This window comes from Amborella trichopoda, chromosome 12 (assembly GCF_054954075.1).
Source record: "Amborella trichopoda isolate Santa Cruz 75 chromosome 12, AtrichopodaSantaCruz75HAP2 v2.0, whole genome shotgun sequence".
Taxonomy (NCBI): Eukaryota; Viridiplantae; Streptophyta; class Magnoliopsida; order Amborellales; family Amborellaceae; genus Amborella; species Amborella trichopoda.
The window spans coordinates 10590738-10603606 of NC_142347.1; the positions used below are offsets into that span (position 1 = coordinate 10590738).

At 35.5% G+C, this 12869-nt stretch overlaps 1 protein-coding gene across 2 annotated transcripts in view; it reads right to left on the reverse strand.

The window, feature by feature from the left end:
• Nucleotides 1-3521: 3521 nt before the first annotated feature.
• LOC18431809 (putative prolyl 4-hydroxylase 9) overlaps nt 3522-12869 on the reverse strand; it is a 45136-nt gene continuing 35788 nt past the window's right edge. For both annotated transcript variants that reach the window (XR_016045325.1, XM_011624137.3), the window contains exon 7: nt 3522-3881. Coding sequence is in view for 1 of the 2 variants with exons in the window: in XM_011624137.3 (XP_011622439.1) it covers nt 3795-3881 (87 nt within the window). In the remaining variant the exon portion in view is untranslated. The remainder of the gene's footprint in view (nt 3882-12869) is intronic.

Sequence of the window (12869 nt, forward strand, 5' to 3'; positions counted from 1 at the left end):
TTTCAAGTTTTTTAACACTCAGGTCTTATCCTCGAAGATTTGAACAGTCTCAGTTTAATATTGAGGCATTATTTTCTTGAAGGGCATAGAAAGTTGATGGAATTTTTCTTTTTTTAACGTCAGGTTGACCATATGTTACATTTTTAAAATTTGGGATCCTAAAATTACTATTATATTGGCATGCTCGTACATAAAATCTTTTGACTTCTTCATATTAATCATTTTCTTTTGGGTGTAGTTTGTATAGCGTGTGGTTTGTATAAAGCCGAGGCTCTAAACAATCAAAGTAAACCTTCAAATAGTATCAAGAAATCTTATTTCAATACTGGAAATCTTTGTGATAACCTTAAATTATATTTAAAGCTTCAAAAATAGTTAGATTGAGCAGATCTATGAAAATTGAGAATTGACGGTCCAAAAATGCATTACAAGATGAACTATTTCCAAAACTTGAGATCCATTTTTTTATCATGTCTATGTATCTTGAGGTTGAGATGATCAATTTGAGGATATTTAGGCATCAAAATAACCTCTTCTAGTGAATTTTTTTTTGTACATCCTAATTTGATTGTTTAGAGCCTCGCACTTACATAAGCTTTTTCCATCAAAATAAGGTGCACCTCCGAGTTTTTTCATGAGATGCAAGTTTGGTGTTGTAAATTCTTAGGATAGTGTGACAATCTATTTTTATATCTAATTATAAAATTGAAAACTTAAAAAATGGTTCAAATCAAATAGATCTATAAATGCATGAAAATCTTGAAAATGGATGGTCTAGATGATGTGTTGCAAATATACTATTTTTAGTACTTGAAATAACCTTTTTTCTCTATATCTATATCTCAATGACATGATGATCAATTAGATATTTTCCCAACACCAAAACAACCTTTTTCGAAAATTTTTAGAGGTGCATCTTAATTCTACATTTTAAGGTGTCAACCTTATATAAACGTTTGCCTTTTCTTTTCAATCCATCAATGTGGTAAGTTGGTGTAGGTGTTAACTTTAAAATTTGACGTGTCATAAGGAATGGCGTGAGTCAAGGTGGCAAGCTACTAGTCCTGGTTTGCATTTTCTATCAATGCTAATCCCTTTGGAAAACTACAAACGGCTTCAAGAATTGCTAACACGCTACTAACGGTTAACTTTTTAGAAGAAAAGAAGTAGAAAGCCATCATCTCACTCTGAAGACATCTAGAGCATAAGTAAGAGAAAAAGGATTTGAAGTTCTAAAAATTTAACACATTTATCAAGATGCTTAAACATTTATAGATTTTTTCAATTTGCACCGTTTTTTTAGTCTTAAATTTCATAAGCAACGGTCGTTATAGATTTCTGGACATCGCTTGAAAATGATAATGAGCTAACAATTCTGGGTCGATAATTCATCAATTTAAAATAAAATTGATTGGCTACATTTACATTAGAGTGACTGACAATTTACACATGGCAACATGTAGCTCCGGGCATCATTTAATTCCAAAAACCCTTAAAAGACAGGATAATTGACGGTTCCAAATAAAAAATGGCCCACTAACCTGAAATTGCAGGGTTGATCGCTTTAATAGGAATTCAGCATCATATATACCGGAAAATTACCAGAAGTACTAGAAGATTGCAGAAAGGCGCCTAAAGAAGTATACATTAGGGTCAATTTTGGAGGATTTTAATTTTGGGAGATAGAGGTGTTGAAGTCATGGCATTTCAAGGCTTTAGACCCTAATATTTTACAATTCATTTTCTTAGTGGGAGTGAACGAAAGCTATATAACTTTAGGATCTTGGCGAACTAAGACCAAGAGTCACAAACCCCTTGTCAAGGGATCTGAGTATTGAAAGGTGCCAAGAGAGTTGATGGTTACCACTAGTCACGGTTTATGCCTCATGATGGTGTAATGGCCATATGCTGACGAAAACCATTGAGAGGACATAAGCCCAAATACCTTACCTCAAACATTATCAGAGCATGTGCATACACCGTTATATATGTGAAGCCACTATTTTATAGTTGATCTACTTGAAAAAGAAATGCACGTGTGAAGACAAGACCCTACATCAACAAGAGATATGTCCTCAGAGGTGCACTTGTAATCCACTGTAACCAGAAAGTCCAAGAGTCATGTATTGGATAGACTTCGATAAGCTCTTGCACATATTATCGACCATGGGTTTGTTAGGTCATTATGAGAATATGACTTTGGGATTTGGATCTAGCCAAATGCAATACTCAATTACCCAATTCATCTCCATAAGATCCTAATTTCTCTAATTAATATTTTTATGTGATGCTAAAGTGAGTAAAAATAATAGACTACGCTTTGGAGAATATTTGGGATTCTTTTAGAATTTTCTGGAGCAAATACTGAGATTTTTTAAATTGTTTTTATGAAATGATACATGAGGACAAGCCTTCATGGCTCCACACATGATACCCAAATGGCCAATGGGTGCTACATGTGGCTGACTAGTCCCCATGTCACCACCACATGGAGATGACGTGAGGGCGACGCTAACCCCATGGGAGGACCATCCTGTCTTTTGCATATTTGTTGTTTATAAGAATTTTAATTTATAAAGAAATTTGAGAAAAATGGATACTTGAATTTGAGCATATGTTTAATGTGGAGACTTGGTTGTATGCACATGGAATGAGCTTTTATGAGTATGGATGTCATATTGTTGTTGCACCCTAAGTTCTTTTAGAATTAAGCTCCTAAAAATCCTACCTATGTGAAATCATATGATTGTTACACATGCGCACCTAGACGACATAGAATTGGAAGGAAATTTGAGATTCAAATTATTTACAGAAGGAAGGATTAATTCCATAAAGGGCAAGCTCCTATCCATGCGGCATGTGACATATGCGACAGCCAGGGGAATCGAGGTTAGAGTTTACTGTAATAATGATGATCATATGCTCACACACATTTCAGCAACAAAATCAAATCAAGTGAACAACTTAAAGAGTCAAAACTCAAACTTGCTATGAATTATAATTTATAGTAGGTTATATTGAATTCAAGGCTCAAAAGTGTGTATGCAAAGGATATTCACTGATGCTAGTGAACGTAGTCAGCAACCCTTATAAACCGGATTGCAAGGAGCTGTAGCACATTGAAGCGTGTGGCGAGGTCCCAAATGGATGCAAGTGCTAAAAATGGCAATACTTTGCAGCTCTTCAATGCTACAAATCAATTCTCCTTCCAAAAGTGCTCCAAATCAGTTTTCCCCTAAGGATAACTGTGTCACATTAGGGCTCTATGAATTCGAGTTGTTTTTCCCTACTTGAAATTGATCCAAGATTTTTAAAAACTTGAAGTTCATCAAAATCCACCTAATTAAGTTCGGCGCTTTAACATTCAGTATGGTTCCTTAGGACCGTAAAAGATTTAGCATTAGAAACAACATTGCTGGTTTGAATGATAGGTACAACAGCTGAAAGTTGTAGCTGCCCTTGCAACAAAGGGTAGGGGAGTGTTAGGTCCCTTCAGAACATAAAGATTTGTACTAGTAGAATGCATGGAAATCATTTTCTTTAAACAGATACATACATCAACTGGGATGCATTGTTAGGGATCAGCAGAGGAGAGGAATAAAAAGGAGGAAAAGTGCTTCTCATCACTGAACATATACATAAAATGTCGTCTTTGAGTCTGAGCGACAACTTTCATGATTCACTAGAAAAGACATGAAAGAATGGAGGCATCACACAGCTGCAAGATATTACAATGACCGATGCTAGAAATTACAATACAACATAATTAAATTAAACACAGATGGAGACAAGGGTCATGAATAGTCTTCCTGATCTCTGATCCACTTTGTGGCGACCCATTTTTCACCCTTAATTACAGGGCAGCTCCCATGAAGAGAATACTGTATAATCAAAGAAATAATCGTGGAATCAATATTTTTTTCTTAAAGTGCCAAAAAACGAAACAAGTAGTACCCCTAATTATCATTGTGAGTAATCCTGCACTGGGCTAAAATCCACGCAGAATTGATGCACAAGAAAATAGAAAAGAAACATAACAACAATAGCAGCAAAAAGAGATGGAGTATAAAATAGGCAAAATGATGGAACTTTTAAGAAAAGTTTATTCAAATAGCATTTTTAAAAGCCAGTGGCAATTCACATAAGACATACCCAGGGACTTGGATTAACATCTAGGTTAACATTGCAAATTGGGTTAGGCATCAAGTTTGTCCATGTGTTATCTCGAAGAAAATATTCCTTTCTGGGACTATACATGAAAAGACAGATGCACCCTAACAGTTCGTCTAAGTAACTAATTAGGTTTCCAATCTAGAGTGACCAGCGGACACACCCAATAATCCTAGCAGCCTCAAGCATGCCAACTCAATGATGTTGCTATCTAGATTATAAGACAAACCTCAAAAACAGGAAAAAGTACTTTTGGTTGTCTGAATAAGCCTCTTTGGAGATAAACAACCATGTAGAATAAATTAATGGGATAAATTATATAGATATTCCAATAATACACCAGCATATAAAGAAATATAAAATCGACCAATTACCTTTCTACGAATATTAAGTGACAATATATATCTAATGAGGTCCCTCAATTGGTTTTGCTAGTACTTTAAACAAATTCCCCTGAAGGAACCATATCCCAGCAATCTGGAATTTTGATGAGATACTAAGACCACGATATCTCTTATATATGACGACAACTTGATGCATATGAAAAATTAGGAAATTCAAAAAAAATATTATTTTGTTATTTTTTAAAATTGGTTATCTATTTTAGGAATTGGGTGGGTGTCGCGTGAGTTTTTTTAATGTGGTCAGGTGGTTGGATTTTAGGATAAGCTAGGCTAGTTGGTTTCAAAAGAGATAAATCTTGATTGGGTTTTCATGATATGCACTTGGGGTAACTTCAGTTTACGTAAAGAAGTCCTATTTTTATAGACTTAAAATTTAGAAAGAGATTTTATGGAGGCTCATTTAGAGATTCACGTGAGAGAGAGAGAGAGAGGAAATAGGGAGATAGAGAAAATGTGGGAGGGGGATAGGGGAGATTTATGTGAGGAGAGAGAGAGAGTTTATAGGTGGATGTTTTTTATAATTTTTTAATTTTTTTTTAATATGTATTTAAAAGGAGGCCCTTCATGTGAAGGACATGGTGAATTGAGTACAAAATTTGGGCCTTGTGAAAATATCTTTGGCATGGACTCCCTTGCAGACCCTGAGAGAGATTATAATCTCTTAAGCCCTTTTTTATTTTTACTCTTTATTTTTCTATTTATTATTTTTTTCTCTACATTAGTTGTTATCAGAGCAAGCAAGATCCATCAATCACACTGCCACCAATCCTAATCCTGCGATCGATGATCGCATGCCACAAATTATAGAAGGTTTAACTAAAGCCATAGAAGATATGAAAACGAGATGTGCGACCTACAAGGACAGATCGGCAAAGTGAATCATCGGTTGCACTGATCAGAAAACACTGTTCACGGAGAAGAAGGCGCTCGCAACCACATAAATTTTGCACCAATAGTCCCATGATCAACTCAGAGTGGCGGTCCCAACCGTAACGAGCAAATTTGCAGGCAAGTTCCAGGTCCTATGCAGCGTCCTCGAGATTTCAATATTAGAGTTGATATCCTTGACTTTCATAGTAAGCACCACATAAAGGATTTTATAGCCAGATGAGCGTAAGGTTAAATTTATTGCACCCATGCTCCACGGGTATGCTACGACCTAGTGGGAAAAAGTTCAACAAACTCAACTTCGTAGTGGAAAAGTAAAAAATTTCTGACTGGCGAGATTGAAAGAAAATTTTCTTCCTATAGATCCTGAGCATATTTTCTTTCAATATCTCCAAAATGAAAAGAAAGTGAAGGATTATACTAGGGAATTTTGTAAAGTTGTGGCTCAAAACAACCTTAAAGAAACTGAAGGACAAAAGGTTGTTCAGTACGTGAATGGGCTCCAACCAACCATTATAGATGAGGTCTTTCTACATCGGCCATGGCCCTTAAGTGATGATTTTCAAATTGCTTTACGAGTAGAAACTAAATACCAAGGGATCACCGATATATGGTTTTACACCCAGAAGGAGGTTGCACATCAACCAAAATTTAATAAAAAAAAAAGCATACCTCAAAGGTTACTAGTTATCGGTACAATGAAACAGGACACCGTACATATGAATGCCCAACAAAGAACACAGAGGTATACTTGGCTAAGGAGCTACAAGTTCAAGAAAAAAGATCAAGTTCCGTGCAATGAAACAGAATACCGTACAGCCCAACAAAGAACACAGAGGTATACTTGGCTAAGGAAGTACAAGTTCAAGAAAAAGATCAAGTTCCGTGCAATGAAACAGAACACTGTACATATGAATGCCCAACAAAGAACACAGAGGTATACTTGGCTAAGGAAGTACAAGTTCAAGAAAAAAGATCAAGTTCTAAAAATATTCCTCACGGTGATGAGGGAGACCGTCTTTGAATCAAGTTCAAATTTTTAAGCTCAAGGTCGAGTTTCTTCCAACCCTAGGAGAATGATGCAGATAACAAATTCAGAAACTCAAAAAAAAAAAAAATTTATTACTTTTTAAATGGGTTATCTTTCTTAAGAATTGGGTGGGTGTGGCATGAGTTTTTATGATGTGGTTAGGGGCTGGATTTTAGGATAAGCTAGGCAGAGTTGGTTTTAAAAAGAAAGTTAGGCATGGTTGGTTTTTTAGGATATACAATTGGGTAACTAGGGGTTACGTAAAGAAGTCCTACTTTTATGGACTTAAAATTTAATTAAGAGATTTTATGGAATCTCATATAGAGATTCACGTGAGCGAGAGGAAAAAGGTAGATAGAGAAAACGTGGGAGGGAGATAAAGAAAAGATTTACATGAGGAGAGAGAGTTTATTGTTGGGTTTTTTTAAAATTTGATCTTTTTTCCCTTTTTTTTTTTAATATGTATTTAAAAGTAGACCCCTTTTTTGTAAAGGAGATGGTGAATTGAGTAAAGAATTTGGCTCTTGTGAAAATATCTCTGCGGTGGACTCCCTTGCAGACCCTGAGAGAATGTTTAACTGTATAATCTCTCAAGCCTCTTTTTAGTTTTATTCTTTATTTTCTATTTATTTTTTTTGTCCCTGCATCAGAACTGCTCTAAACAATGTTCGACCACATGGGTCCTATGCAATTTTATGGGCCTTGTGCATGTTAATAGAGCTGAAATGAATTAGGGAAAGAATGTAAAGCAAAGATGATGATGCATTGCACATGCAAGACAAGTAGCAGGAGCTCCTTACTAGAGAAAGAAAACTCTCTTATAGGGAAAATACTTGAGAAAAGAAGTAGGAAATGCTATACGTAGTATTTATTCAAATGCAAAAGCATTTAGCTGTTGCTATGTTTCCATTATGCTCCAGTAATCATCTTATTAATTGTGTTATGCTTCAGTAGTCAAACCAATCAAGATCTGCAGATGCATCTACATGTACAAAACCTGAAAAACTTTTAAGCTATTGTATGAATTACTGGAGGAAGAGGACGAGGAAAACATTGCCCAGACATCACAGAGTTTAAAGGAACCTACATTGGAGCATCAATTTTATGAGTTGATACATGATCCAAGTGTGTGTTACCTAAACTAACATTCAATTTGACATGGAACACCACCATGCAGTACCATAAATATTTTAAGTGGGAAGAATAGGGGCAATCTCTCTATTTACCCAATGGTATCGAATTTTTTTTGTTTTTTTTTCTTTTTCGAGAGAGAGAGAGAGAGAGAGAGAGAGAGAGAGAAGCTTCAACCAATGACTTCTCCATAGAATCCTTGTTCAAGTATTTCATATCTTCTAATGAAACTTATTGCTTCTTGATATGTACCAGGCGACAAACTGATTACAAGTTTTACACATGATGGCATGGATAAGGATAAAGAAAATCTTGCCACAAATTTGAATTGTCTCCACAAGAGCCACAAATTTGAATCGTCTCCACAAGAGCCACAAATTTGGAAGCATCCATCTTTGCACCCACCCAAAGAAAGTATTGAGAACAAAACACTCTTTATATCCAGAGTGCGAAACGGCAGCAACCTAGATATGAAGAGTTTTTTTCTCAATGCTTTCTTTGGGTGGGTGCAAAGATGGATGCTTCCAAGCAAAATTTTATGACAGTTGCTTTATATGATTTCATTAGAAAGTAGGATGGCAAGAATAAAAACGTAATCATTGACATTCGTTGAATTCTATAAAACAAACATGTAGTGCTCTAGGGTTGAAGAAGTGGAAACTCTTTGAGAAGATATATTTAACATAAGAACAAACTCCATCTTATGGCATTTTATATATACTTCCACATGCTTAGAAGTCTTTTTACAATTGTAAGCATGCAAATGAAAGTGGCTAAAGGCTTACCTCCCTTGTATATGGTTATGATCTACCGCTAAATGTGAAAAATTTCAAAGCTATAAATGTTAAAAAACTGAGTCTAGAGGAAAAAAGGAAAGCCAAACAGAAAGGCGAAAAGATTGAATTGCCATGATATTCATAAGCTATTCACTGTGATATCAACTGAAGGTGCTTTCATTCCTAATAGTCTTAAAGTCTCTAGTTTCAAAAAACAAACCACTTGCACTCCCAAAAAAAATATAGCATAAGGGCAAGAGGAAAGATCGAGCCCAAAGATGAGACTAATATTAATGTTAATGAGCTCTTAGAAGAAGAAAGCATTCCAACCAATCCAAATCCCCAATCAACGGGAGGATACATGAACAATTTAGCATCAGATATAGGTGAACAGCGAGCTAGTTCTTTTCTTTGGTTGCATATTGTCAGCCTTATTTTTTAGTGCAATCAATTCTATTTTGGTAATTATGCAAGAATCAATGATATTATCAATTTTTTCTATCATACCGAGAAAGAAGCAAGGTGTGCAGGCTGAGCAAGGAACTTTATGGATTGAAGCTTTTTGCTTGGTTAGAGAGATTCATTTAAGTCATATCTGACCGATGAGGCCATTACAGCCTTCTATAGGACTACTTTAATTTTCTTTTTTATTAAGGCTTTTATCTTTTTATTCGTATTCTTTATTTGTTTTTTTAATTTAATTTTGGTCTTGTTTTGATATTTTTGTCTTTTTTTGACAGTTTCATCACTTTATTATTTTACTTCAATTAATTGTAGGCCATTGTGTTTAAGTAAATATGAATAATGGGGGGAGCACGAGAGAAATTCAGCCCTTACGTGCTTAATTTTGATAACTTTGAGAAAAGAAGACCCACTGGGAGAGAGCTTATTGTGAAAAGGATTACCCTACATGTTCAGACACTAACATAAGTTAAGAAGCGATCTTTTCATTTATCAGAAAAGGCTATCATTGGTAACCTTCGGATAACTTGGCAGCAGCAGAGGGCTGAGTCCTTTACTTCGATAGCGTGGTCTTTTCCTGAGACTCATAATTACAAACTCAATATTGATGGTGCTTCCTTGAAAAATCCAGGTTTAGAAGGTGGTGGTGGAGTTATCAGGAACAGTGCGGGAGGCTTTACTGCTGCTGTCACAAAGCATTTTGGTTTCGCAAAGTATTTTGGCATTTGAGGAAGGAGTTCAATTGGTTATTCACAGTAATTGTTTACCAATTCATATTGAAAGTGACTTAGCCTTAGTTGTGAATGTCATTTAGAATCGATGCAATGCTCTATGGAGGCTAAAGACGATTGTAGACAATTGTTGCACCAGATTGTCTTCTCATCTATGGTCCATTACACATGTCTTTCGTGAGGCTAACATGGTGCTATTGTGTGGCGCCATAGACCACCATATTTTTCTTTCCTCTTTTTTATTACATGATGTGGCGCAATTGTCCTACCATAGGGTTGTATCTTAATTGTTTTTCTCTGCTCTTTTCTTAATAAAAAACGGGTAAGGGGCCTTCTCCCCCATTGACTTACCTAAAAAAAAAAAACTTTGAGAAAAGAAAAAAAGATCCTCGACCTAAATTCTTTGATTAAAGGTCAAAAAAGAAGGCCATGATTACCTCCCAAGGTCCATCCCTTGTAAGGTATACTTCAATTTAGTTTTCTCCTCTTTCTCCTCTACTTTTTTTTCTTTTGAAGCTCTTCTTTCTGTTGGGTTTTGTCACCTTTAAAGGCCTAAAGAGCTTGTAAAGATGATAGTTTGTAGTAGAATATGCACTTCAGTGAGAGTGTTTGTGTTAACTGACAAAGGGTTTGGCAGTTTACGATCCAAAACCCTTACCCCTGGACATGTGGTACTATCGAGAAGGTTTCAGTAGGTCATCCCTTGTTGAGGTCGAAAAAATGCCTAGGGATGATATTTGTAGGTCAAGAGAGCTATATGGTTTCCTGTGTGCAGTTGTGGGTCTATAAGAGCAAGGGCCAAACCCTCAACAAACTTTTGCATGACATGTACACAGGACAACCGCATTACTAGGAAGCAGCCTTATAAAGGTACAAATGTACATGCGCACTGAGAGAGACCCATTTGCACTGTAGTGACAAGTGTTAAACTTGCTCTTAAAGCCATATTTTCCCTCCACGCCACTTTTCCCTCTCTATCAAGCCATATTTTCTTCTCTCTTCAAATTGAAAACCCCGTGACCCTCTCTTTTGCCTTAGAGAGAGTCAGGCCACCCTCTCTCCTCTTATTTGGGTAACTTCTAACAAAGAAAAAGGTGGGACTTTAAAACCCTAAGAAATACTTGTATTTTGAAGAAGGGAGAAATCTAGTCTAGAGAGATCAACTCACAAGCGTAACCCTAATTTGTTCACAAAGGGTTTCTATAAATCCTAGTTGTTATTTTGAGATCTCTAAAACCTTAGAAAAAGAAGTTCATTGAAAAGTTTCCTGTCTCAGAATTTCTTGCAACACCTAAAGGAGTAAAAATGCGTTATCAGTTAGGGAATCGGCTATGGGGTAACTCCGAGCATCTCCCAGTAGTCTTCCCATTAGTTTTAATTAATTTACAGTATTATTTCTATTTTTTGTGATTTTTCAGGAACTTGTTTTGTACTAAAAATTATAGTAGAGGTTTGTTTAAAGCTCTTGGACAGTTTCTATTTCTTTTGACAATGAATATAAAGATCCTAGATTGTAACTAGGGTATTATTTTAATTTATAGCAACATATAGTGGCCCATGTAAGTGGACTTCAGGTATATGGAATAAAAGTAAATGAAAGAATTTTAATTTAATACCTTGAATTCCACATAGCCACTCCTTCCATTGGTATCAGAGCTGCCTCTATACTTTATTGCCATAGTTTAGGAGTTTTTTTATTTTTATTTGAGTCTAGAAACATGACATCAAAAAGTTTCTTAGCTGAATTCATAAAGTCTGAAAGATTTAATGGGAAAAACTATGATAGTTGGAAGAGAAAAATAGGCTATGTCCTCTTTGAAGAAGGACGTAGCCAAATGCTTATTGATGAACCCCCACTTCTCCCAAGAGGAAATGTTTATGCTCAGTGGGAGCATAAAAATAGTCTAGCGAAGAATGTGCTACATATGGCCATGGATGAAACCCATGCTCTTGAGAAAAAGCACCTGAAGACTACAATGGAGATTCATGAAAGACTTGAGACCGATTATGCCTCACCTTCTCTCACTTGGAAGACATTGGCTATGAAACAATACTCAGATTTGAAGATGACGGAAGGAGGCAAATTAACTGAGCCTATACATCAATTCAAAGCTTTAGTTTGTGAACTCGAAGCTGGACAAGTTAAACCAGATGAAAACATGCAAATTTGTCAGTTGCTGAATTCTATGCCGAGCTCATGGAAAAGCTTCATTTCAGGGCTTACTGCAAGGGAAAGCATGTCGAAGTAGGACGAGATATCACCAAACTTAAAGCCGAAAAAGAAAGGACAGTGTCTTGCGACACTTCAGCCTTGAATAGCTTTATAAATCTGGTAAACATTAAACCCAACTCTAGTTCATTCAGAAAAAAAAAAAGGCAAAGGCGGCATGAATAAGAACAAAACCAACAAGAATAAAAAAGGGAATACTGAGCTTAAGAAGAAAAAGGATATTAAGAATACCCAACGCTATAACTGCAAGAAATTTGGGCACATTGCGAAGTATTATAAAGGACCCAAGAATGCGAATCCCAAAGGCGATAGAGTGCATGCTTGTGTGGTCCTTGAGACCATGTTAGCTGACCCTAAAGTGGGGTCATGGTGTTTGACTCCACTACCCATGTGTCAAACATCAAGGATGGGTATAGAAATTTCAAGCCTGTCGCTCCTGGGGATTAATATATCTGTATGGGTAGGAATCAAAGACTAAAATTCTGGGTATTGGAGACTTCATCCTTCAACTTGAGAATGGCAAAAGCATGGTCCTAAGTAGTGTTTAAAAAAACAGATCGATGACTCGAATCGGTCACACCCATATCTGTGTCGGAACGGGGAATTGGTGGATAAGATTGGAGAATCGGCGGAATCAGCAATTTTTGTCCAAAAATATTTTTGAAAATCACTATAAATCTCTAAAAATAGCGTTCTTTTAGTTTTTAAAAGAAATTAAAAGTGATGCATTATGTACTTTCATTATTTTGTTAAAATAGGTGAATACTAAAGATGTTTTCCTGTCTGGGTGTCTGTATATTTTATAATTATTTTACTATATCAATAAGAACAAATCTAAAATGTCTTATAATATTATTTATTTTTAAAAAAAAATTATTTACAACTATAAGAAAAAAAATAATACATTACATAATTTATAATGTAAATAAATTAATAACTAAAATACAAGATTTTGCTGTTTATGTATAGTTATTAGTTATAATGTTTAAAATATGATTAAAAAATTATTAAAAAAACTTCCATATTATATAATTAAAAACAAAAATA